General features: G+C 50.8%; 1 protein-coding gene across 1 annotated transcript in view; it reads right to left on the reverse strand.

Annotated features, from left to right (window-relative positions):
* Positions 1–27,559, reverse strand: part of PLXDC1 (plexin domain containing 1) — a 264,724-nt gene that overhangs the window by 220,645 nt on the left and 16,520 nt on the right. Inside the window, exon 2 of the mRNA XM_069634701.1 lies at positions 13,630–13,805. Within this exon, the coding sequence (XP_069490802.1) occupies positions 13,630–13,805 (176 nt within the window). The remainder of the gene's footprint in view (positions 1–13,629; positions 13,806–27,559) is intronic.

Genomic DNA, 27,559 nt, shown 5'->3' on the forward strand with positions numbered 1-27,559 from the left:
CTCCACTATGGACTACCCGACCTGACTGGGACAAGAGCGCTGTTCAATATACAATTTCTCTTTGCTTCACCCAGCCTCTATTCACCAACTTTAAAAAGCTCATGGCACATTGTTCATAGCCTGTAAAACCAACTGCATAGTGGCAACAATAGAGTGAATGGCATATGTAACCTGTTATGTCATATAGAGAAGGCCTTTTTCACCACTCTGCCCAAGTTATTAAAAGAGATGATGGTCGACTACCCCCAATTATTAAAAAAAGCCAGACGGCCTCATTATAAGTATGGCGGTCCAGGAACTATGGTACCAGTAAGCATGCCGGTACCGTAGTTCCCGGACCGCCATACTATGAGCTGTGCTCGCAGGCGCCTGTCAGCCCGCCAGGTCTGGCCTGGCGGGCAGAGCTGTACCCGCGAGCGCAGCATGTCGGATGCACCAGCACCGTCGTTGACGGTGCCAGTGCATCCGACATCCCCATTCCCATTGAGCCCTATGGGGTTCAAATGGGAATGGGGACTGACAGGCACCGGCACCGGCACCCGGCAATGCAGGAATTACCGGGTCCGGCAATGTCGGAATTCCTCATTGGCTGGTGCTGGAAAAAATGCATCTCCGGCGGCAGCCATGCCTGTTTCACAGGCACGGCTATTGGCAGGGTTACAATGAGGCCCAGAGGCCCACTGGCCATTGCCTGGAGGGAGTGGTGGGGTCAGATCGGGAAAGCGGGGGAGATGGTAGGGGGAGCAGCCCCTCTTTGGAAAGTAAGTGAAGTTTAAGCACAGATTTGAAGAGATCCCCCAAACGAGCTGGTTTTGATTGTGATAGGTTGCGGATTCCAATGGAGCAGGGTGGCTAAGGAAAAAGAGCCGAAGAAAGGGGATGTGGGGTATGGGACAGTGAGGTTGACTGCAGAGGAGGAGCGGAAGGAACATGATGGCGAATAAACAGATACAGTGAAACAGTACTGAGGAGCAACACCATTGATAGCTTTGTAAACTAGAAGGCACGTATAAAGGGAATGTTTGTGCATGAAGGGCCAACCAGCATGGTATAGGTAGGTAGATGTGGGGGAGGATCTGGGTAGTTCGTAGAGAGTGAGGGTAGCCAAGCTGAAGACTTTTTCTAGGTGAAGGAATGAGTAGAAAGAAAGTCCAAGGTGCTGGTACGACCAATAGTCGAGTTTGCTGAGCACAAGAGTTTTTGTAAAGTAGTAAAAATTGGGCACATTTTCAGAATGTTGAGAAGGGTAATATAAGTAGCAGTGGAGGTTGTGGTAATGATGAATTGTTGCAGTCGGGGGTTGCTATCAAAGAGGACCCCAAGGTAGCAAGTCCTTGGCAAGGATGCAAGAAGATCAGGCGTGAAGGAGGTAGGAGAATAGGGGGGTGCCGTTGGAAGCCGGGAGAATGAGGGCTTCCATTTGTGAAAGCTCAGCATGAGGCAGCTGAGAGCCATCCAGTGATGGTTTGCAGTGAGACAGTTCATAATCCTTTCCAAGATGGCTGCGATGAAGAAGGGAAAGAAGAAAAGAATGAAATAAATCTTCCTAGGATCGAGGTGAAGAGGGTGAAGAGCAGAGATAGGAGGAGTGATCCTTTTTGGACGCTGACAGGGAGATGTGTGGTGTTAGAGCAGTGGTCTTCAATCTTTTTTGTGCTCAGCCCCAGCCTGAGCAAAATGTGGATAGGCCGGGCCCCCCAAAACTGCCAAATGGACAGTAAGTCCAAATTTCTATGAACTATCGCACATCATCGTCACTGCACCCTATTCACAGTATAGTCCCTGGGCTCCCCCACCTGCTCCCATCACAGTCTCTGGCTCCCTCATCCCACTCCTAGCCTAGTCCCTGGGCTCTCCCCACCCGACCACAGAGCCTGGGTTCTCCCCACCCTGATCCCACCAAAGTCCCTGGGCTCTCCTCACCCTGCTCCTACCACTATCCCATGGCTCCCCCACCCATCCTGCTCCAAGCACAGTCCCAGGGTCAGTGGCGGCTGGTGAATCCCTTTAATGAAGGGGCCTAAATATTTCCCCCAGATATGCCTTAGCGACCAAGCATAGCCATTGAGCCCGAACCAATCAAAGGTGGTCCCCCGAGACATTTTTTAAACTAAAGGGTTAAAATATTGATTTTAGAGCATACTTTATACAAATAAAATTGGGTAAAAAGCAAAAATGGTTTGCAATTGATGCTGGGAGGCCCACGGGGCAGGCATGGTATTTTTATACTGGACATCTATGGTATATGTCCAGTAAAAAGAGACCATTCCTATCCCCTGGGCCTCAACGTGCCTAACACACGCACACAGTCAAAGTGATTATGTGTGTATGCAAGGTGATGGGGGGGCACAGGGGGAAAGCATGGTATTTTTTACTGTACATCTATGATAGGTGTCCTGTAAAAAAGAATACCATTGCTGTCCCCTGGGCTCCTCACCGCCTCAGAAGGAGAGCTGATTTTCACGGGTGGGTAGGGGGGATTGTGCAGCAAGGGCATTTTTAAAATGCTTTTGTTGTACAACCCCTTCCCCTTGCCCCCCCACTCGCCAAAATCAACCCCACGGACCAATACCCACACACAAACACACACACACAAACACCATTCACACAGCAAGCACTATCATTCACACAAGCACCCATAATCATACACTCACTCATAACACAAGCATACAACCATCCATACACATATTTAAATGAACATACACTTTCCTTCTGCCCCAGTTACGAGGTTTCCTCCCCAGTGTTTCAGCTTCTACATCGTGAACAGGCGTCTGGAAGCAAGAGCTTCCTGGTTCCTGCACATGCGTGCAGAGGTCTGAGCATGGGTGCTGAAACACCCCGGTCCAGCCTGCTCGGTCTGAATGTGCGAGGAGGCGCAGGAGTTCCCCCTCGTACATACAGACATGCAGTTTCCCAGCCAGCATTTCCAGTGAGATATGCAAGGCTGCTGAAGTAAAATGCACCCAGCCTTGAGCCTGTGTGGCTGGGCAACTGAACTGTCAAAGGGAAACAGTGTTTCCCATTGACAGTTCATCCAGCCCAGGAGTGCTCCCACAGCTGAAAAAAGCAGCGGAGGGAGCACTCAGTGTTTCACTGGGCTGGGTCCTCCATAATGCGCAAGGGGGCAGCTGGGTCCATGCCCAGTCGCCCATTATCGACAAGCCACCCCAGCACAGGACCCCATCCTACCCCATTCCCTGCATAGTCCCTGTGCTCCTCCATCCCACACACTGCATAGTTGCAGTGCCCCCACCCTCGCCAGTAAACAACCCCAGGGCTCCCCTGCCCGCTCCATAAACAATCGCAGAGTCCCACCTACTCCAAAAACAACCCCAGGGCTCCCCCCGCCCTTTCCACAAACAACCTGAGGGCTCCCCAACCCGCTCCAAAAATAATCAAAGGGTCATCCAACCCTGTCCAAAAATAGCCCCAAGGCTCCTCCGCCGACTCCAAAAACAGCCCAAAAGACCCCCCACCCTTTCCACAAACAACTCCAGGGCCCACCTCCTCATCTCGTATAATCCTGGTCCTGTTTCGTTCCTGCGACTGGATTCAAACACCCTGGAAGCACGCTCTCTGGAAAGGGATAAAGAGCACACTTCCAGGGTGTCTATTTCCTGGGTCAGCCACTTCCACTGACACTAAACCTGGCCCTGTCACACTGAGAATCTGTGGTGGGGGCCATGGTAGGATGGGATATGCACAAATCCCACGCTGGCTTTTTCTTTTCCCCCATTTAAAAAAAAAAAGAAAAAACAGGTTTTCATTTTTTTAACTGCACGCCCCACAGTTTTAATACCTCTGTGTTAGAGGTTTGCGCATTCCAACAGATTTAAAAGGATTGACGTTCTAGTTAGGAAGGAATCCGCGTAAGAGCAGACTTGCAAAACCCAAGGTACTGAAGAACTGGGGGAAAGAGGAGTGGTTGACAGCGTTGAATGCAACAGAGAGGTCCAAAAGGATGATTAAGAATAGAGTTTGGAGTGGTGAGCATCCGAGAGAAAGTTGGAGATGTGCATGAGTGCACTCTTGGTGGCAGGTTTAATATGGAACCAGATGGAAGTGAATCTCCAAGGTCATTATCCTCAAGTAAATATTTAGTGATCTGGTTGAAACCACCCACTCAAGGACCTTGAGTAATGGGAAAGAGGGCAATTTGGGCAATAGTTCACCTGAACGTTTGGGTCGTTAGGGGTAGGAGAGTGGCAGATTGGAAGGAGGCAGGGAAGAGTCCTGTGTAGAGAAAGAGGATAAAGATTTCAGAGAGATACGGGTAGCTGATAGCGACTGTGTCTTTGACCGTTTGAGGAGCAAATGGGTCAAAAGGAGCACAAAATGGGTTGGCGCTGCGAAGGATGGGTACTAGTTCATTAGGAGAGGTAGAGAAGTAGTTGAGCGTAGATGGTTTAGGGGTAGAGTTGGTAGACAGAAGGAGGGTGGGATGGAAGACAGGAGGGATGTGAGTGTCACACATGTTTGCGATTTTACAGAAATATGAGCGAGCAAAATTGTTAGCAGAAAGCGATGAGGCAAAGAATTTTGGGAGATGTGAGCAAAGCTTGGAGGGTAGATAAAGATTTGCTGGGGTGATTTCGAAGGGAGTAAATGAGGTTTGTAAAGTAGGAGGATTTGGCAGAGTCCAGTGCAGAGAACAGCAGGGAGATCTAGCAGAATAGGGGAATAGGGTGGAGGTCTGTGAATTGTGTTAGCATGTTTATTTTGAGGGTATGAATCTCAGAGGAGATTCAGTGCTGAGGATGGGGATGGTAAGGTGTGAATGTGTGTGCATAATAGTGTTGGTCAAAGGGAGTCATAAGTGCATAGTGAAAATCAGAAAAAGCAAGGTCAATGGAAAAGGCATGAATAGGGGAGAGGGACAGGAGGGGTGGTCCTCACGTCATAAAGTTAAGGCGAAAGAGAGTTGTACTTGAATTTCCTCTTGGTCATTAAAGAGGAAAGAGGAGGTGTAGAGGGGGGAAGGACTGAGATGTTGGAATGAACAATAGAGTGATTGGACGGAGAGGTGTCAATAGAGAGGTAAGAGGAGGTGAGGGTTCCATGTGATTACAACAAAAACAGGAATAACGAAAACCTTTTTCACGACCCCAAAATAATGAGAAATACCCAAAAACAAATATTTTCTTTAATTTGGGGGGACCCCACCATGCCCCCATTTCCATAGGTCCATAACCCTCCCCCAAACCCCTCCAGAGTTGTTTTATTCCCTTAGCCCACCCCCATATATATTTTACATACAAAATTCTGTATTTTTCGTTATTTTAGGGTCTTTTAAAAAGTTGTTCGTTATTCCTAATTCGTTATTATCACTGTATACCGGGGAGAGCACAGTGGAGAGAAAGGAAAGGTCAAGAGAGTTTCCACCAGATTGGGCAGCTTGTCTTGGAGGGAGTAGAGTGAGTGGTCGGATAGGAGGGAATTAAGTCCAAAGGTGGCTATGGAGGGCTTAGGAAGGTTAAAGACCCTCAGCAGGACAATCGGGATTTTGGTGGGAAGTGACTCAAGGAAATGATTCAGGTCAAGGAAGGAAGACTTGAGAGGACCAGGGGCTGGATTGCGAATTTGTCCACCAATATCAAGCTTTAATTACACTTCCATCTACATATATGTTTCTCTTCTTTCACTATAACCAAACTCAGCATAACAGGAGCAAGGCCGGAGAAAACGCATGGAAGGTGAATTATTGCTACCCCTTCCAAGAGTCACCTCTAAAATATGCTTATGTGACTCTACCTTAATAAAAGCAAAAGATGTTGCATTAAAGTCACATACACATACTTTAAGTCATTTTGAATGCCTTAAGATGCCCTTGACGAATACCTGCCTGACATTTGTGCGTGTTGAGTTCTTAGCAAAACTGGTATTCGGCACTACATTGAAGTCACCTCTCAAGATGTCATTTCGTTAGACTATGGGCCTCATTACGACCCAGGCGGTAAGTTACCGCCTGGGTCGTACCTTTACCACCATGGCGTAAACTAAGTTTATGCCATGGTGGTTGGCGGACTTACCGCCCCATTCCGAGGTTGGCGGGGCGGTAAGTCCCCAATCCCCATTTACCCTTCCCCATTCCCATTTTTGCCCCATAGGGCATAATGGGAGTGGGGAAGGCGTTAATTACGCCACCGTAAATTACAGTGGCGTAATTAACATCAAGGTCCCTTAGCGCCATGGATTTTAACACCTGCTAAAAGCAGGTGTTAAAACCTCCATGGCGCTAAGGGACCTCGGAATCAGGCGGTAAGGGTCGGCGCTGTTTACGCCGCCGTAAACCCCTTACCGCCTGAGTCGTAATGAGGCCCTATGTATTATGTGCCAAATGCAGTCTCTTAAAGCAGGAGCAGTCATCCATATTGGTAGCCGACTATGTGGATATGTTAAACATATATGTACTTAATCCTACTACTGTAAAGACCCATTGGTATCTGTCATCAGTTGCCTAAATATTATTGTAGACTTTTTTGAAGAAATCATTGCTACAGCCGTTGGATTTGTAATCCATATACTGAAAAGTCTATATCTTCTACACAGAGTATCTTAAACCAACAATATGCCTCCTTTCTAGATTTAATTGTCTTTCATAACAATGTCAAACCGCTCTTTAAGAAGGAAGACATGTAAGAAGAGCAATATGCTTGTTACTGTTATATAATCATGGTTTCGATGTAGAGTTCCCGGTTTTGGCCAATTTGACGGAATATGTTTTACCGTATGGCCCATGTTAACGTAATTTAGGCTGTACGAAATGATCGTACAACCAAAAATTCAGTCAAATGGGCCATATGGTTCCATTATAGTGAAAAAAGGCGAACAGCGTTTGCAGGGGTGTCCCCCGCTCCTCTTGATTGCTATAATGGGAACGGGGATTGCGGGTGTGTCCCCCGCTTCCAGGACATTGGAAGCGGAGGACTTTAAAAAAATAAAAACACAGAGTAAGGGACCCTGCAGCGTCAGTTCTGACCCGCGTTGCAGGGACGGAACTGACGCGGCAGGGTCAGATGGAAAGCAGACGGTGAAAGGTAAGTGGGGGGAAGGAGGTGGGGATGTATTGGGGGAGCGAGAGGGGTGGATTGGTATGATTTTACCCATGGCAAAATTGGGTTTGCGGCAAAATTGACTACGTCAATTCTGTTGCAAATAATTATGCCATGGGTCAAATCATACCAATCCGAGTTCCCACATGCCACTTTTCCTGCATACGCTGTTCTCACCACATCTTTGCTGTTGCTACTCTTCACACCTTTGCTCTCAAGGTGTGGTGGGCCGAATGCCCCCCAGCCCGCTGTCCGAGCTGCCTGTGTTGCAGTGCACGGATGTCACGGATGACCCGCATTCTACTTACTGCCTGTGTGCTTCCCTGCTTTACTGTGCTGTTTTTGTTACCTCCTGCCCGACCATACCGACCTTTTCGTCCTCTAGGTTTAAGCTTGAGCTCTCCACTGGCTTTTCCCAATGTCTCCTTTGTCCCAGATTCTTTCCATCTCCCCCCCACCCTATCTATGTAATTGACAGCTCTTTGGAGCTGCATCCTTGCAAGCATCCAAGATGTGAACTGATCATTTCGTATGGAGCACTGCTAGCTGGGAAGCCCTTTTCCAAGAACTCATGGTCTTAGAAAGTACATCTTGTTCTTCCTCGTCACGACCACGAGAAAGAGCATCTGGACGGTAGCTACTGTTTTCCTTAACCCCTTCCCTTCTTCCCTTCCCTTCTTCCTGTTGCCCAATTCCACTGACAATCCTTGCTCATTTCACGTGCAGCCAGTCATCCCACCTTTCGGTTTGATTCATTTATGCTGATTAGTCATTGAGAATATTTTAATTGCACTATAATAATAATTTGGTATTTATATAGCGCTACAAACCCTCAGGCATCTGAGCGCTGCTTATTATTAACCAAAGTGTGTGGTGCTCATTTATCGACCTCGGAAGAATGAAAGGCTGAGTTTGACCCTGCCGGGATTCGAACCTGTGTCGGCAGGCTCTGCATAGATGGCAAAGCAAGCGCTCTACTCACTGTGCTATCTGACCAACCGCTATGCAAATTTATCAAGTTGACAGGGATTGCTTTTTGGCCAGAATGTAGTCTGTTATGAGCTCTGTGTGCATGCTAAATTAATTAAACTCTCCAGGGCAATTATTGGCTGTCCGGTAACACTGTTTCACAGAAAAGTGCCTTAAAGTGCTTTTGATTCCAACTACCTCATAGAAAGCGCATTTGCCTACTGCTCAATTCTTTAAAGCAGCCAGTTTGCTGACTGTGTGCACTTCCCTTTGTGTCAAATTTACCTCCCCCACACACATTACATTTTCTTTCTCCCTCAATGCACAGTTTGCACCTCAGAGCAATACAAATATAGCACACAGGAGGGGCACTTGCTTCCAGTCTGAAGGATGCTTTGAATCTCTGTGGGAGATATAGGCTCTGAACAGAATGGGGAAACTAGTTGCACACAGATGTCTATGGAAGGACAAAGCAAACCGTGTTTGTATAGTTAGGACAAGGAAGGACAGGCACAGCCGCAGTTGAATCGCCGTCAGTGACCTCAACTGCTGAGCCTGGAGAATACTTCACTCTTAACTCTACTTCAACCTCATTTATTTTACTTTTCTATTTATTTATTCACTAACATCACAGGGAAAACAATGCATTTTTGGCTCAACAACAAGTACAGAATGTATCGTTGATAACAGAGCGGAGGACATGGGTCCTTTACAATGGGGTGAGAGAATGTGATTTGAAGACCAGATTTTGCAGGGGGAGGTGGAAACATTGACCAGGGACGAGGACAGAATGTCACAGGAAAAGGATGGTGGAGGAAGTGCTGAATTAAGGATGGATGGGCGACGGAAATGTGCTGTAGGTTTGTCCATGAAGGGTAGGTTGAGATGAAACAGCAGCGTAGAGAGCTAGATAACAGGTTCTTCAGAAGGAAGGAGAGCTTTGAGGTTGGATTTAAATAGTGGTAGAGTTGGAGTAGTACAGAGAGGGAGAGGAAGAGCATTCCAGAGTAGGGAAGAGAGAGCAGAACCCGAGAGGGAGCACAGGAGGAGAGTAGGGAGTGGGATGAGCAGATGGGTAGGGTGGGGTGAGTCCATGGACAGAAGTTAATCCTTAGCACTTTGTCGCAGAGTTAGCCAGCCAATCTTGCGATGGGCAGCGGAGGTAGAGATAAAGCGAGAAAGGTTGAAAAGTGTGAGTATCGTGAAGGTGAGTACTTTGTTCAGAGGTGAAAAAGCATAGTTGGGAAGGACATAGAGGAGCCTGGCAAGTAGTCAGATCAAGAAAGGACTAAGGAGGAGAATTAGCTCTTTAGCAGTATTGAAAAGAAAACGATGACACATTTTTCTGATATTGACGAGGATGAGTCTGGTTGCAGTGGCAGATTTGGATTTGCAGATGTATCCTTCTGTTCTCCTTTTCGCCTCTATTCCCATTTCCTTTTAAGTAAGACAGAATCCCCAAGCTGGGGGCTGAGGGGGCTACATTCTTTATTATTTCCCTTGTGACTGGCCTTCTATCCATTGTTAGGGAGATGTTATCATGTTTATGCCTTATCTCCAGACCCCCAGCACGTTTTGCGGACTTCTGGACCTTTTTCTTTAATCCTGAATGAGTGGAGGCTTTTTCCACTCATTCATTCTTACGGGCTCCGTCTTTCGGAACTCTGTTCTTTGTGCTTTACTGAGATATGGAGTCTACTTTCCTCCATATCTCTTTTAAGGCTTGTGTATTTCTACTATTGCAGCACACGGCTCCGTATGGACGTTGTTGCTGGGGATCCTTTGGGTCCTCCTTTGAGATTCTTTCATATATTCTCGAGTAACTACAGTTCTTAAGGACAGATCCTTAGTATCTCTCCTGAAGCTTTATAGTCTGAGAGATTGGCACACACCACCGTATGTGGAGTGCCAAAGGGATACTTAGTATCCCCCTTCTCTCTGACTTTTATGTCACATAGACAATCTCTATGTCTGGTGGCAGTGGATGTGTGCTACCAACTATTGCGCAAATGTTCTACCGCAGGCTATGTCCATTGTATTAACTTGGTAGCTCCTTTCTTTTTTCGCCATTACTAGCATGTTTGTTTTTTGTCAGCCCTTCTTCAACCGTCCTGGGAGTGGGAGGCATTTGTGTGTCTGTGTTGCCTTTGGTGGGAATCCTTGGGTGTCCCTGCCTAGGCTTCAGTGGGCCTCATTATGATACTGGCCATAGCCACGCTGGTAGAACCGACACGGCTGCCGCCGGTATCATTTTTTTCCTGGCGCCCACGAATGGGCAAATACCGGGGCATTAAGGCCTTGATGGACCCAGTATTTGCCCATTTGCGGCCGCCGGAAAATATTCTTCCCCATTCCCATTGAGCTCCATAGGGCTCAATGGGAATGGGGAGGTTGGATCCACCGGCACCATTGAGAATGGTGCCAGTGCATCCGACATGCTCTGCTCGCGGGTGCCGGTACGGCCGCCAGGACAGAGCTGGCACCGTAATGGCACCCGCGAGCAGAACTTATAGTTTGTCGGTCTGGGAACTACGTAACCGGCAAGCTTACCGGCACCGTAGGTCCCGGACCGGCAAACGTGTAATGACCCCCAGTGCGTCTGAGCAGGCAGGAAGTGGGGGAGGAGTTTTCACTCCCCTGCTCTTTGTCTGCCTGAGTGCCTAAATGGAATCAGCTCCCACTGGGGGTCTGGCTGTCCTGATTGGACAGCCCCCCACCCCTTTCTGTAAATTGGTGAGAGAGATTGCAGAGGAGTGTGTGCTGGAACTGTATAAAAGGTGCAGCTCCTGAGGTGACAAGGAAGTCGATCACTGGAAACTGAAGTAACCAAAGAAGAAAACGACCAGACATGCCTGCAGACCCTTTGCAAAACCGTGAAGCGACCACTGCTGCCCTGACCCTGTTTCCTGTATGACAGATGAACTCTGAAGAGGACAACTCCATCCCTTTGACTGGTGGGAACAACCAGTGTCAAGGCGAACTTTGACTTAAGCCATCTCCCGAGGTCCTGTGAGTTTTCAGAGCTGCAAAACCCCAATACCTGGAGACTTGCTGCCCATTTCAGGTGCATCGTTGTGGAAAGGCCAAATTCATCCAAGTCTTTGTTGAGCCCTCAAGAACTCTCCAGCGATCCGAGCCAACTTGCCCAGACCCCCTCTGCAGAGTGTGGGATTGTGAGAAGCAAAGAAGATGGACCGGGCAAGTCACGTCCTTTTTTTGGTGCTGCAGAAAAGGTGCCAAAATCGCAGAGGGACCAGAAAAGGGGCCACAGGTCCTCCCTCGACACGGCTGCTGAGAGATTCCATCCATTGTCCTGCCTTTCGTCATTAGACCAAAGGATCCGCAGGTCGGGTCAGTGCTGCCACATCGATGACAATCCAGCCACAATCTTTTCGTCTAACCTCAGGTACTGTGGGGAGAAAGTTATTGCTTACCTTGATCCGTGAAGCCGCTCCAGAGCGTTGGAGTGCACATAGCGGTATCGAGGGGACCCCCCTCTTACCATGACTCAAGCCGCTGCTTGTGTCCCTTTAGCAAGTCCTTTAACAGGGTTTCCAACATTGATTGTGTCCTCTTGCATCTTAGAGACTAGAGACTGTATAGTATCCACAGGAACTTTCATATTCTGCTGCTTGTCAATACTTTTAAGCCCTCTTCGTACTGCCTTTAGCCAGGGTTGCGTTATGGAACTTAAAAGACTTGCTGTGCAAAGAAACGACCTCTAAAAACATAAGAACTGTTAGTGTTGCACTAACCAACAATTATCCTTCCCAAAAGTCACTATCTTATGTGTGTATCCAGAGTAAATGCCTCTACTGTATTTCTGCTAAGATTCACGAGTGTGCGTTATTACTTATAATACGATAGAACTGTCATTACTGTCAAACAAATGTAACTACAAGCAACCACAAACTAAGCAGTGGCCTTTGAAAAGTATTCTAAAGTATTCCTAAGTGTTTTGGTTTATTGTGCTAAGTATTTTAAAGTGATTCTGGTGTAAATATTATAAATATATATTTTAATATACATTTATGGCTGAGTGTTTCTTTACTAATTGGGTTCAGTGTACTTACCTACAGTTGACACCTTCCTCTTATGGTAAGTCTGACTGCTCTGCCACTTTACCAAGGTTCCAGCAGTAATGCAGACTGATAATGACAGTTGGGGATCTACAAACCACTGATCAAAATTAAATATGACAGGGGGACTGCAGCTGTAGACTGTGTTCACCCGAGTACACAGGTCTATGCATATCTTGTGTGGTGAGCCAAGGAAAATGTGTGCGGATTAGCCCCACACATTTTCCAGAGGTTGATCTACCATCATTCAATTTCATTTAAAATTTCAAAAAAGCCCAGGCGAGCGCAAACCCACCATGCGAATGGTCGAATTACCAAATTACTCACAGGAGGAACGTTGGGGTGGGAGGGGGGGGGGTAGAATGTGATAATTCAGCATTTTGAAGGCCACTCAAAATCGGCCTAGATAAATCACTTTTTTGTGTTTGGTCTTCAAAATGTGGAACTATCACCAGTGTAACTATTTGCCCCATTATAGGGATCCTGAAAGGGGCAGTAGGTACTTTTTAATAATCAAGGATGTGAGGGACCTTCTGTATGTGACGCCACATAACCAAACAGACTAGCTCCCTATTTAAACCTATGTAAACCGTCCTGCAATAAATCTATGATTCCAGCTAAAGAAGTGCAGGTTAAGTGATAACAAACCATAAAAGGCCTTCTTCTCTATTGATGTTTTATAGTTAATAGTATAAATCGCAGGAGAGAGATCCAATAAGATCAATGTTGCCAGTTGATCAGGCCCCTAGGCTAGACAGGCCTGATTCTCTAATGTGAGCTACCGTCATGTTGGTAACATAGAGTGAATGGGAACATGATTTTCTGCTAAGAGTTTATTGAACTAAAGGTACCTCTAAAGTTGTCTCGGTAAAGGTCTCTCTATGATCCTGCCTGTATATGTTGGGTACGGTATGGGCTGAAAAAGGCGTCGCTAGGGAGACCTGGGGGGGGGGCTATAGCCCTGGGACTTCTGGTTGTAACCCCGGATAGAAGCTCAGGAGCTACAATTGAAAGGCTAGCTAGCCCTGAGTCCCGAGAGTCCCGACATTAGAGTAGCCCCAGATCTTTTCCAGACCTAGCAACACCCCTGTGGGCCGATAATGTACTGGTGAGGAGCATCCACTAATGACTTTTTGAGCAAAAAAGCCACCACAGCAACATTCAAGATACCTGCTGCCAGTCATCTTTTAAAAGGAGCTAAGATTAACCTCTTTCATTAGCAGGACAAGTGTTTCTCTCACTTGAAAGGTTATCCGCAGCATTCAAGGATCTTGTACAGAGTCTGAAGAACCCATTTCCTGCACGATCTCAGGACCATTTACTTATGTGTTCAGACTTCACCCTGTCTACCTTAATGAGGGTGTACCACAAGGTGTCTGCAGCAGAACTTCCATCCACCCAACCGCCAAATATCCCCTACTATAATAGAAACGCATACACTGAGCCGAGATCATATACCTCAAAGCCACCTAGAAGGTCTGCTGTGAGTGGAGTCTCCTGACTCTATTAAAGTCCACACTCAAACTCACCACAATCTGTGTTTCATTGTCTGGGAGCGTATCAATGGCCAGGCTACCGCCTGCCAGATCCTGGCTGATGTGGGAGCCCCTGGATTTAGGCTTCTGGGTGGCGGTGTCTCTGGGCTGTCGGTGCTGCGCGTCCAGCCTCCCTTCTCCACTCTGCGTCACATCCCCGTTGATCTTTTCTGTGGGTAGAGAATGAAGAATGGTCAGTAAGAGTAGTTAGTGGACAGTGCGTTTGTACATGGGCACAGTGCATCATGTATGCTAAGGAGAATGAGGGAAGTCTCAGTTTAGGACATTATACAATGGTAGGGAATTTCTGTACCCTAGTCCATGGTTACTCATTATGCGGCCACCTGATTTTTTGGACATCAAATGCCATCGTCCCTTGCCAGCATAGTGTACGGTGAAGGCTCATTCGAGTTGTAGTCCCAAGCAACTGGGGGGCCACATAATGAGCCCCATTTCAGTGGTGAAAGGTATGGTTGAATATTAAAGGGACTGTCGTGAACATTTCAAACCTCCATGTCAGGCATGTGAATAAATTGAGAGAGGAAAAGCCAAGATAATGCTAAAGAGGAGGCACACTCGAAAAAGACTGTATATTGGGGGGACAAGAATTCACATCATGGGGTGGGCAAATACGTTTGATTGGGAAAAAAAGTGAAGGAAGCTGGCGGCGCACAAAACCCAGCAGAGAAAACCTCCAAATCCGCGAAGCCGGAGACAAAACCCGAAGTGACAACATGCAGGTGTGGGTTTGCAAAGTGAAACAGATCAACTGAAAAAGACACGGATGGAGCTCGCGAAAACCAGATTTGCATAACGAATATTTCTGTCAAGTTTTTAAAAACAGAAAGTAAGGATGGCGGGGCACTCAAGCGAGGAGAGAAATGCCTTGGGGAGATGTGTTCTTGCTGGAATACACAGTGAAGTGTACTTGTGGTGATTATGACATCTAAAAGTGTTTTCAACACAGCAAACACCACAGCGATGGCACTGGAAAAACTAATGGGGACACAAAACTCTGGATAATAATATATCCACCCCCTGAATTCCTGCGGTTAGGAGCCGATTCCTTTGCCTTGAGAAATCGCCAGTGGGTGCGAAACACCTGTCACTTTGATCCAGCTTTACAATCATTGGCCCAATAAGAATGTAGGGCTTGCCCTGCAATAAAGTATTATAAATCCTCAGCGGCATTGGGGATGTGTGTCTTCTAAAAATGTGCCAATCTTTGAAACAAACCCGCCCCTGACTAAGCTTCCCTCACAACACGGACCGAATCTACGGTCGCGCCCAATTACTTTGAAGCATGCAGTGTGGTCGCATTGGAGTCCCCTCTTTCTTTCTCCTGATCCAAAGGGCTTGAGGAAGGTCGATGTCGTCCCACTCCACAAATTCAGGAGCAGTTGAAGGCTGGTAACTGCTGACCAGTCGAGCTGCAGGGAGAGGGTACAACAAACAAATCCCTTACAAAGAAAAAAATATGCCAAGAGTGGGTGAGGCCGGAGGGGGGAGGGGCATCGCCTGACTGACAAACAAATGAAGCTGCTTCTGTGGTGTGTCCTGAAGGCAGAGCAATGGATGTGGTTTACGTAAGCTCCAATGAAACTTTCCATGTATGAGATTCAAAAATGAGCTGTGCATGCTGTGATGGGAGCCCGGCCTGTAAACTGGGTTAGGAACTGGCCCAGTTATGGGAAATAGGCCATTTTGAGGACAAGGCGGCGGCTAGTGCAGCACCACGGCCAACTGATCTTTTTCCCAGAGTCTTCAATGCACTTCTATGCGTTATTGGAAAGGGGTGGTAGGTGAGGTACCCCAGTTTCCCATTGCCCAGAGAGAAAGGGAGCAAGGAGGCGTGATTAATAAAAGCTGGAAGAGTCACCTGGGAGGTCATTCAAAGGTGTGAAGCCGTGCCTCTTGCAGGCACGGAAACCCTGAGGTGCAGTGCAGGATGGGAAGAAAGGCCTCAGAGGACAACACTTGTGTGAGGGCTCCAGAGGTGTCATACCAAGGGGGATCTTGAAGTTAAAATGTATGTCCTCCAAGCGGGGAAGGAGTGCGAGAAGGTCACAGGTGGAGCATGGGTGCACAAGGAGAGATATCACCTGTGTACACTGGGCAAATGTGCTATCACTGTACACACCACCTGTGAGGCCACATCTGAGAAACATTGTCCAGTTCTGGAGGCTGCATCTGGAGTTTGTATCCAGGGTATTAGCCCATTTGACCTAAAACAATTGACCTAATGACCGATTTGATCGAATTGTGCATGGGTGATTTGGTCTTCGGGGCAATTTGGTCGCATCTATTTCAAAATACCAACCCTGCAGAGCAGGGGTTGCGGGGGTTTCCCCCATTCCCCGTGTTTGATATTTTTCAGTTTTGAGGGTGCAGGGGTGTACCCCACTTCCTTAAAACTGGAGGCGGGGGACACAAAAAAAATGAATGTGCATTTAAATTGGGCCCCGAGCAGATAAATTGCGGTCAGTTTGACGCGATCAAAACAAATTCGGGCAAACACACCCAAACCGGATCCAGTTCTGAAGTAGGTCACACCTGGAATACTGCATCAAGTTCCAGGGGCCACATCTAGAGTATGTGAGTACTGTATCATGTTCTAAAGAACACGGCTAGAGCATGTATCCAGCTGTGACGGAGGCCACGTCTGGCATATTGTATTGTTTTCTGAAGAAGACCACATCTGGAGTACTGTATTCAGATCTGAAACCTACATTCGGAGCATTGTAGCCCGATCTGCAGGCCACATCTGGAGTAAGTAGCTTGTTCTGAAGACCACTTCTCTGGGAAGATAAAGACAAGCTGAAGAAACGGGTGTCTGCAGCCCGTGGCTCTCCAGATGTTTTGGACTACAACTTCCCTCATCATGGATTACGCAGGCTGGCGTTGTAGTCTCAAACATCTGGCGAGCCAAAGGTGGCAGGTCGCTTTTCTAGGTGCAGTTGTTTTTGTATGTTTAGCAAGCCACTGGAGTGAGGCTGGGATAGCGGGACAAGGAAGGCAGAGACATTCTAATGCCAGAAGGGGGGCATCTCTTAGTGTGAGAGTGGTCCTCAAACTAGAGGTATCAGTGTGTGAGCACAATGGGATTAAAAGAGGCCATGAAATGGGACTGAATATGATATGATACGTTTTGTATAACACGCTTAATACCCAGAGGTTTCTATGCGCGGACCCGTGGATCGAATCTGTTTTGCTCCGTGTTGTCTTGCTTCCCAGGCGAGCACGTTGCCCCTGAGCTATCCTCCCGACAGTAACGTTATTAAAACGGCTGGAGGGGTATCAGTGGTAAGCTTACAATTGGAGGCCTTTTTTTTTCATTAACAAGAATGATAGTCCGTGCACAACCCAGCACAGGTGTTAGCAAGAAAAGCAGTGCATTGGTTCAAGAAGGTTCCGGACAGGAGCAAGGGAACAGCAGTACGAGGGTAAAGCTGGAGACCGTGAGCACATTCTGTAATCTGCTGCAGTCCTGGCACATAGTAGGTGGGCACTCCCTTCTCTGGAACCCTGGTCCTGTCTAGCTCCATCCCGGGTGCCAGGGACACCCTTTCTGGCGCACAGTAGAGCGAGGCCACGGGCACAACAACAAAGGATGCTGTGTCTCCCTCTCCGGCCATGAGACTGCCGTGGCAAGGCGCCAGTGGGCACATGACGGGCACACTGACGCTACGGCATGCGGGCCGCGAGGAACCACTGAGCCCCGGATGCACAACACTTCCGCCTCGCGACGGCGCTCTCTTCCGGTGCAATCCGAGCCATCGCTGGGTGACCCCCACCTGGAAAACAACCCACGCGTGCCACACGGGCTGGAATTCGGGCCATATCCACCGAGGGTGGACAACAGGGCCCGTATTTATAGCAAAGCAGTAATTAGTGTGGGCCGAGGGAGAATACTGCACGCGGAAATTATAACGTACAGAGCTCTGGAATGAGGACAGCGGGAAGGCAAGGGGGAAGGGAGAGTTGTGTGGGAGAAAAGAGTGGGCAGGAGGATCAGGGAATGCCGAAAGAGAGAGAGAGCAAAAGAGCAGTGTGGAGAGTGGGAGACGGAGAGAGAGAAGCACAGCCTGGGATGCAGAGAGAGAGAGAGAGAGTGTGTGCAAGAGCAGGGTGGAGAATTGGAGACAGAGAGAGAGAGAGAGAGAGGCGCAGCCTGGGGTGCAGAGAGGGAGAGTGTGTAAGAGCAGGATGGAGAGTGGAAGACAGAGAGAGAGAAGCACAGCCTGAGGAGTAGAGAGAGAGTGTGTGCAAGAGCAGGGTGGAGAGTGGGAGACGGAGAGAGAGAAGCGCAGCCTGGAATGCAGGGAGAGCGCAAGAGCAGGGTGGAGAGTGGGAGACGCAGAGAGAGAAGCGCAGCCTGGGATGCAGAGGGAGAGCACAAGAGCAGTGTGGAGAGTGGGAGACGGAGAGAGAGAAGCGCAGCCTGGGATGCCGGGCGAGCGCAAGAGCAGGGTGGAGAGTGGGAGACGGAGAGAGTTAAGCGCAGCCTGGGATGCAGGGAGAGCGCAAGAGTAGGGTGGAGAGTGGGAGACGGAGAGAGAGAAGCGCAGCCTGGGTTGCAGAGAGAGAGTGTGTGCAAGAGCAGGGTGGAGAATTGGAGACCGAGAGAGAGAAAGAAGCGCAGCCTGGGGTGCAGAGAGGGAGAGTGTGCAAGAGCAGGGTGGAGAGTGGAAGACACAGAGAGAGAAGCACAGCCTGAGGAGCAGAGAGAGAGTGTGTGCAAGAGCAGGGTAGAGAGTGGGAGACAGAGAGAGTGAAGCGCAGCCTGGGATGCAGGGAGAGCTCAGGAGCAGTCTGGAGAGTGGGAGACGGAGAGAGAGAAGCGCAGTCTCGGATGCAGGGAGAGCGCAAGAGCAGGGTGGAGAGTGGGAGACGGAGAGAGAGAAGCGCAGCCTGGGATGCAGAGAGAGAGTGTGTGCAAGAGCAGGGTGGAGAGTGGGAGACAGAGAGAGAGAAGCACAGCCTGAGGAGCAGAGAGAGAGTGTGTGCAAGAGCAGGGTAGAGAGTGGGAGACAGAGAGAGTGAAGCGCAGCCTGAGATGCAGAGGGAGAGCGCAAGAGCAGGGTGAAGAGTGGGAGACGGAGAGAGAGAAGCGCATCCTGGGATGCAGGGAGAGAGCAAGAGCAGGGTGGAGAGTGGGAGACGCAGAGAGAGAAGCAGCCTGGGATGCAGAGGGAAAGCACAAGAGCAGTGTGGAGACTGGGAGATGGAGAGAGAGAAGCGCAGCCTGGGATGCAGGGAGAGCGCAAGTGCAGGGTGGAGAGTGGGAGACGGAGAGATAGAAGCGCAGCCTGGGATGCAGAGAGAGAGTGTGTGCAAGAGCAGGATGGAGAATTGGAGACAGAGAGAGAGAGAGAAGCGCAGCCTGGGGTGCAGAGAGGGAGAGTGCGCAAGAGCAGGATGGAGAGTGGAAGACACAGAGAGAGAAGCACAGCCTGAAGAGCAGAGAGAGAGTGTGTGCAAGAGCAGGGTGGAGAGTGGGAGACGGAGAGAGAGAAGCGCAGCCTGGGATGCAGGGAGAGCTCAGGAGCAGTGTGGAGAGTGGGAGACGGAGAGAGAGAAGCGCAGTCTCGGATGCAGGGAGAGCGCAAGAGCAGGGTGGAGAGTGGGAGACGGAGAGAGTGAAGCGCAGCCTGGGATGCAGAGAGAGAGTGTGTGCAAGAGCAGGGTGGAGAGTGGGAGACAGAGAGAGAGAAGCACAGCCTGAGGAGCAGAGAGAGAGTGTGTGCAAGAGCAGGGTGGAGAGTGGGAGACAGAGAGAGTGAAGCGCAGCCTGAGATGCAGAGGGAGAGCGCAAGAGCAGGGTGAAGAGTGGGAGACGGAGAGAGAGAAGCGCAGCCTGGGATGCAGGGAGAGAGCAAGAGCAGGGTGGAGAGTGGGAGACGCAGAGAGAGAAGCAGCCTGGGATGCAGAGGGAAAGCACAAGAGCAGTGTGGAGACTGGGAGATGGAGAGAGAGAAGCGCAGCCTGGGATGCAGGGAGAGCGCAAGAGCAGGGTGGAGAGTGGGAGATGGAGAGAGAGAAGCGCAGCCTGGGATGCAGAGAGAGAGTGTGTGCAAGAGCAGGATGGAGAATTGGAGACAGAGAGAGAGAGAGAAGCGCAGCCTGGGGTGCAGAGAGGGAGAGTGCGCAAGAGCAGGATGGAGAGTGGAAGACACAGAGAGAGAAGCACAGCCTGAGGAACAGAGACAGAGTGTGTGCAAGAGCAGGGTGGAGAGTGGGAGACGGAGAGAGAGGAGCGCAGCCTGGGATGCAGGGAGAGCGCAAGAGCAGGGTGGAGAGTGGAAGACGCAGAGAGAGAAGCGCAGCCTGGGATGCAGAGGGAGAGCACAAGAGCAGTGTGGAGAGTGGGAGACGGAGAGAGAGGAGCGCAGCCTGGGATGCAGGGAGAGCGCAAGAGCAGGGTGGAGAGTGGGAGACAGAGAGAGAGAAGCGCAGCCTGGGATGCAGAGAGAGAGTGTGTGCAAGAGCAGGATGGAGAATTGGAGACAGAGAGAGAGAGAGAAGCGCAGCCTGGGGTGCAGAGAGGGAGAGTGTGCAAGAGCAGGATGGAGAGTGGAAGACACAGAGAGAGAAGCACAGCCTGAGGAACAGAGACAGAGTGTGTGCAAGAGCAGGGTGGAGAGTGGGAGACGGAGAGAGAGGAGCACAGCCTGGGATGCAGGGAGAGTGCAAGAGCAGGGTGGAGAGTGGGAGACGGAGAGAGAGAAGCGCAGCCTGGGATGCAGAGAGAGAGTGTGTGCAAGAGCAGGGTGGAGAATTGGAGACAGAGAGAGAGAGAGAGAAGCGCAGCCTTGGGTGCAAAGGGAGAGTGTGCAAGAGCAGGGTGGAGAGTGGAGGACACAGAGAGAGAAGCACAGCCTGAGGAGCAGAGAGAGAGTGTGTGCAAGAGCAGGGTGGAGAGTGGGAGACAGAGAGAGTGAAGCGCAGCCTGGGATGCAGGGAGAGCTCAAGAGCAGTGTGGACAGTGGGAGACGGAGAGAGAGAAGCGCAGTCTGGGATGCAGTCAAGAGCAGGGTGGAGAGTGGGAGACGGAGAGAGAGAAGTGCAGCCTGGGATGCAGAGAGAGAGTGTGTGCAAGAGCAGGGTGGAGAGTGGGAGACAGAGAGAGAGAAGCACAGCCTGAGGAGCAGAGAGAGAGTGTGTGCAAGAGCAGGGTGGAGAGTGGGAGACAGAGAGAGTGAAGCGCAGCCTGAGATGCAGAGGGAGAGCGCAAGAGCAGGGTGAAGAGTGGGAGACGGAGAGAGAGAAGCGCAGCCTGGGATGCAGGGAGAGCGCAAGAGCAGGGTGGAGAGTGGGAGACGCAGAGAGAGAAGCGCAGCCTGGGATGCAGAGGGAAAGCACAAGAGCAGTGTGGAGACTGGGAGATGGAGAGAGAGAAGCGCAGTCTGGGATGCAGGGAGAGCGCAAGAGCAGGGTGGAGAGTGGGAGACGGAGAGAGAGAAGCGCAGCCTGGGATGCAGAGAGAGAGTGTGTGCAAGAGCAGGATGGAGAATTGGAGACAGAGAGAGAGAGAGAGAAGCGCAGCCTGGGGTGCAGAGAGGGTGAGTGTGCAAGAGCAGGATGGAGAGTGGAAGACACAGAGAGAGAAGCACAGCCTGAGGAGCAGAGAGAGAGTATGTGCAAGAGCAGGGTGGAGAGTGGGAGACAGAGAGAGAGAAGCGCAGCCTGGGATGCAGGGAGAGCGCAAGAGCAGGGTGGAGAGTGGAAGACGCAGAGAGAGAAGCGCAGCCTGGGATGCAGAGGGAGAGCACAAGAGCAGTGTGGAGAGTGGGAGACGGAGACAGAGGAGCGCAGCCTGGGATGCAGGGAGAGCGCAAGAGCAGGGTGGAGAGTGGGAGACGGAGAGAGAGAAGCGCAGCCTGGGATGCAGAGAGAGAGTGTCTGCAAGAGCAGGGTGGAGAATTGGAGACAGAGAGAGAGAGAGAGAGAGAGAGAGAGAGTGAAGCGCAGCCTGGGATGCAGGGAGAGCTCAAGAGCAGTGTGGAGAGTGGGAGACGGAGAGAGAGAAGCGCAGTCTGGGATGCAGGGAGAGCGCAAGAGCAGGGTGGAGAGTGGGAGACGGAGAGAGTGAAGCGCAGCCTGGGATGCAGAGAGAGAGTGTGTGCAAGAGCAGGGTGGAGAGTGGGAGACAGAGAGAGAGAAGCACAGCCTGAGGAGCAGAGAGAGAGTGTGTGCAAGAGCAGGGTAGAGAGTGGGAGACAGCGAGAGTGAAGCGCAGCCTGGGATGCAGAGGGAGAGCGCAAGAGCAGGTTGAAGAGTGGGAGACGGAGAGAGAGAAGCGCAGCCTGGGATGCAGGGAGAGCGCAAGAGCAGGGTGGAGAGTGGGAGACGCAGAGAGAGAAGCGCAGCCTGGGATGCAGAGGGAGAGCACAAGAGCAGTGTGGAGACTGGGAGACGGAGAGAGAAGCGCAGCCTGGGATGCAGGGAGAGCGCAAGAGCAGGGTGGAGAGTGGGAGACGGAGAGAGAGAAGCGCAGCCTGGGATGCAGGGAAAGCGCAAGAGCAGGGTGGAGAGTGGGAGACGGAGAGAGAGAAGCGCAGCCTGGGATGCAGAGAGAGAGTGTCTGCAAGAGCAGGATGGAGAATTGGAGACAGAGAGAGAGAGAGAGAAGCGCAGCCTGAGGAACAGAGACAGAGTGTGTGCAAGAGCAGGGTGGAGAGTGGGAGACGGAGAGAGAGAAGCACAGCCTGAGGAACAGAGACAGAGTGTGTGCAAGAGCAGGGTGGAGAGTGGGAGACGGAGAGAGAGGAGCGCAGCCTGGAATGCAGGGAGAGCGCAAGAGCAGGGTGGAGAGTGGGAGACGGAGAGAGAGAAGCGCAGCCTGGGATGCAGAGAGAGAGTGTGTGCAAGAGCAGGGTGGAGAATTGGAGACAGAGAGAGAGAGAGAGAGAAGCGCAGCCTTGGGTGCAGAGGGAGAGTGTGCAAGAGCAGGGTGGAGAGTGGAGGACACAGCGAGAGAAGCACAGCCTGAGGAGCAGAGAGAGAGTGTGTGCAAGAGCAGGGTAGAGAGTGGGAGACAGCGAGAGTGAAGCGCAGCCTGGGATGCAGAGGGAGAGCGCAAGAGCAGGGTGAAGAGTGGGAGACGGAGAGAGAGAAGCGCAGCCTGGGATGCAGAGAGAGAGTGTGTGCAAGAGCAGGATGGAGAATTGGAGAGAGAGAGAGAAGCGCAGCCTGGGGTGCCGAGAGGGAGAGTGTGCAAGAGCAGGATGGGGAGTGGAAGACACAGAGAGAGAAGCACAGCCTGAGGAGCAGAGAGAGAGAGTGTGTGCAAGAGCAGGGTGGAGAGTGGGAGATGGAGAGAGAGAAGCGCAGCCTGGGATGCAGGGAGAGCGCAAGAGCAGGGTTGAGAGTGGGAGACGCAGAGAGAAGTGCAGCCTGGGATGCAGAGGGAGAGCACAAGAGCAGTGTGGAGAGTGGGAGACAGAGAGAGAGAAGCGCAGCCTGGGATGCAGGGAGAGCGCAAGAGCAGGGTGGAGAGTGGGAGACGGAGAGAGAGAAGCGCAGCCTGGGATGCAGAGAGAGAGTGTGTGCAAGAGCAGGGTGGAGAATTGGAGAGAGAGAGAGAGAGAGAGAGAAGCGCAGCCTGGGGTGCAGAGAGGAAGAGTGTGCAAGAGCAGGGTGGAGAGTGGAAGACACAGGGAGAGAAGCACAGCCTGAGGAGCAGAGGGAGACTGTGTGCAAGAGCAGGGTAGAGAGTGGGAGACAGAGAGAGTGAAGCACAGCCTGGGATGCAGAGGGAGAGCGCAAGAGCAGGGTGGAGAGTGGGAGACGCAGAGAGAGAAACGCAGCCTGGAGAGCAGAGAGAGTGTGTGCAAGAACAGGGTGAAGAGTGAGAGACGGAGAGAGAGATGTGCAGCCTGGGATGCATAGGGAGAGTGCAAGAGCAGTGTGGAGAGTGGGAGATGGAGAAAGAGAAGTGCAGCCTGGGATGCAGAGGGAGAGCGCAAGAGCAGGGTGGAGAGTGGGAGACGGAGAGAGAGAAGCGCAGCCTGGGATGCAGAGGGAAGGCACAAGAGCAGTGTGGAGAGTGGGAGATGGAGAAAGAGAAGTGCAGCCTGGGATGCAGAGGGAGAGCGCAAGAACAGGGTGGAGAGTGGCAGATGGAGAGAGAGAAGCGCATCCTGCGATGCAGAGAGTCTGAAAGAGCAGGGTGGAGAGTGGGAGATGGAGAGAGAAAAGCGCAGCCTGGGATGCAGAGGGGGAGCGCAAGAGCAGGGTGGAGAGTGGGAGATGGAGAAAGAGAAGTGCAACCTGGGGTGCAGAGGGAGAGCGCAAGAGCAGTGTGGAGAGTGGGAGATGGAGAAAGAGAAGTGCAGCCTGGGATGCAGCGGGAGAGCGCAAGAGCAGTGTGGAGAGTGGGAGATGGAGAAAGAGAAGTGCAGCCTGGGATGCAGAGGGAGAGCGTAAGAGCAGTGTGGAGAGTGGGAGACGGAGAGAGAGAAGCGCAGCCTGGGATGCAGAGAGAGAGTGTGTGCAAGAGCAGGATGGAGAATTGGAGAGAGAGAGAGAAGCGCAGCCTGGGGTGCCGAGAGGGAGAGTGCGCAAGAGCAGGATGGGGAGTGGAAGACAGAGAGAGAGAAGCACAGCCTGAGGAGCAGAGAGAGAGAGTGTGTGCAAGAGCAGGGTGGAGAGTGGGAGATGGAGAGAGAGAAGCGCAGCCTGGGATGCAGGGAGAGCGCAAGAGCAGGGTTGAGAGTGGGAGACGCAGAGAGAAGTGCAGCCTGGGATGCAGAGGGAGAGCACAAGAGCAGTGTGGAGAGTGGGAGACAGAGAGAGAGAAGCGCAGCCTGGGATGCAGGGAGAGCGCAAGAGCAGGGTGGAGAGTGGGAGACGGAGAGAGAGAAGCGCAGCCTGGGATGCAGAGAGAGAGTGTGTGCAAGAGCAGGGTGGAGAATTGGAGACAGAGAGAGAGCGAGAGAAGCGCAGCCTGGGGTGCAGAGAGGAAGAGTGTGCAAGAGCAGGGTGGAGAGTGGAAGACACAGGGAGAGAAGCACAGCCTGAGGAGCAGAGGGAGACTGTGTGCAAGAGCAGGGTAGAGAGTAGGAGACAGAGAGAGTGAAGCACAGCCTGGGATGCAGAGGGAGAGCGCAAGAGCAGGGTGGAGAGTGGGAGACGCAGAGAGAGAAACGCAGCCTGGAGAGCAGAGAGAGTGTGTGCAAGAACAGGGTGAAGAGTGAGAGACGGAGAGAGAGATGTGCAGCCTGGGATGCCGAGGGAGAGTGCAAGAGCAGTGTGGAGAGTGGGAGATGGAGAAAGAGAAGTGCAGCCTGGGATGCAGAGGGAGAGCGCAAGAGCAGGGTGGAGAGTGGGAGACGGAGAGAGAGAAGCGCAGCCTGGGATGCAGAGGGAAGGCACAAGAGCAGTGTGGAGAGTGGGAGATGGAGAAAGAGAAGTGCAGCCTGGGATGCAGAGGGAGAGCGCAAGAACAGGGTGGAGAGTGGGAGATGGAGAGAGAGAAGCGCATCCTGCGATGCAGAGAATCTGAAAGAGCAGGGTGGAGAGTGGGAGATGGAGAGAGAAAAGCACAGCCTGGGATGCAGAGGGGGAGCGCAAGAGCAGGGTGGAGAGTGGGAGATGGAGAAAGAGAAGTGCAACCTGGGGTGCAGAGGGAGAGCGCAAGAGCAGTGTGGAGAGTGGGAGATGGAGAAAGAGAAGTGCAGCCTGGGATGCAGCGGGAGAGCGCAAGAGCAGTGTGGAGAGTGGGAGATGGAGAAAGAGAAGTGCAGCCTGGGATGCAGAGGGAGAGCGTAAGAGCAGTGTGGAGAGTAGGAGATGGAGAAAGAGAAGTGCAGCCTGGGATGCAGAGGGAGAGCGCAAGAGCAGTGTGGAGAGTGGGAGACGGAGAGAGAGAAGCACAGCCTGGGATGCAGAAGTGTTCTGTCAGTTTCGCCCACCCCTAGCGAGGCCTCTTGACAGCTGATGATGAAGGCTCTCAGATTAGGATTTACAGATCTAATGTGCAGACTGCAACCACCACAAAATGGGCCGTCAGGCAGCATTCAACCATTAGAAACTGCATGATCATACGTAGTGCATCCAGAATAGGAATTGTTTCCCTGAGATTTCCCTTGAAAGGTGCAGATTGGATTTGTTAGGGCACCAGCTAAACAACAAGGTTTTTTGCATTTATTGAAGCGCACAAAACACTTGGGTATCCAGGCGCTAATAGAATTTTAATAGCGCGGTTAGATTTCTTTCCTATGGAATATGGCATGGAAGTTAACCATACCGTGTTAGGGTCTTTTTGTAGGAGATAGAATGTAGCCTATTCTAGATGTCAAACCACTGCCATCGCTTCTTTAGAAGGAGCTGCTAAACTGGCGAGAGCCACAGACACCTACGTGTGCTTCTTAATTGAAATGACCCACAGATCGAATTCTTGGGCGCGCCTCTGCTCTGCACGTGGAAGTTTTTCTGATTCTGCCGAACAAGCTCTATGTCACGTTAAGTTGATTTATACTGCGCACCGCTGCCATTTCCATGATCTCTTATGGCAGGGGTCGCCAGATGTTTTGGACTACAACTCCCATGATCCCTTGCAATTTACTGTGTTGGCTAGGGCTGACAGCATTCCAAACCATCTGATGTGTCAAAAGCTGAGGGCCCCCTGTTTCTTGGGGTGTGGTCCTGTTTTTCTTCTGTGCGTTTTATAAATAGCTCCTCCCTGCCTGCATAGGACCGCACAATCAATCATCCTGCTAACACTTTGGGCCAAGCCATCCACGCCCTAGAATCTGGCTGACTAGTCCCACCCCCATCAGCCAGTTATGCCCTTCCAGCTGGACGGTCTTAAGCAGTGAGTGCATGAAGCTGCAAGAGACATGCCATGTTATGCTCAGCGTTGCAATGTAGCTCTCTGTGGACGGATTTAACCCTTTCATATAGGTAATGACTCGATTAGCTAAGGCCAGGGACAAAAAGGTTTGAGGGAGGCTCTGAACGGTCTCCCTTGATTTATTTAATTATTTTTTATTTTATTGTGCATTTGTAAGGCGCTTATACCGCAAGAAATTGTGTTTCAAAGCGCCCAACGGGCAACAAACGGGGCAGGAACATGGGAAACAAGGCAAATAGAAATGAGACTGCTGAACAGGAAAGAGGAGGTCCTGCTAGGCCTTGGAGCATTCAGATCACCTAGTCTCCCTTCTCTTGGAATTCCGCCATCTCAGGCAAACTCCTTAATCGTAAATTACAACTGTAATGGTTGCAGGTGTATTTTCTACACTTAAGATACGAATGCCAGTCCCTGTTGTGGTGCTTGTGTTCCATTGTCTGAAGTATCACAAAAAGTATGCAATAGATAACCCCTGTTTGCCCCCAGTTACGTTGGCCTGCACAGTAGTAATAATATTGGGTTCTTATATAGCGCTTCATGCCAGGTTTCGCCAGCTTCTAAACACTGTAATAAGAGATTTTATTATGGCTCCATTTTGAAGGGTACTTGATTAATTGGCTTTGGAAGGATAAAAGGCTAAACCGCCATGCCGCAAAGTGCAGGCGTCCCTCATGTCAGAAGTCCAATGCTTTGTTCGTGTAGCTATCCACCCTTGGCAGCCAGACAAGTCAGCAGGCCTTTGGTCTCCATGGCCCACAGCCACATGTGCACTTGCAAGCGCTGCACATATTTTGGTCACAGTTAACCCTACAGATGTATTTCCTGTCCACACTGTCTCACTTAGATATGATATGATATGGTCGTTTATTTATAACACGCTTAATACCCAGAGGCTTCTAATTGCACTTCTCTGGCAGAGCTAAATATTTCCCCCACTTCTAGGCGAATTTAGCTTTTTGTCTGAACTTTCCTTTTTTTGGCCTGAGATTTCGTTTTTTGCCCAAAATTATGCTTTTTGGGCTGACATGTTAGGCAAAAAGTGAGATTTCGGGCTGGAAAACATCCTTA

The sequence above is a fragment of the Ambystoma mexicanum genome, chromosome 13 (genome assembly GCF_040938575.1).
Source record: "Ambystoma mexicanum isolate Mex_15411 chromosome 13, UKY_AmexF1_1, whole genome shotgun sequence".
Taxonomy (NCBI): domain Eukaryota; kingdom Metazoa; phylum Chordata; class Amphibia; order Caudata; family Ambystomatidae; genus Ambystoma; species Ambystoma mexicanum.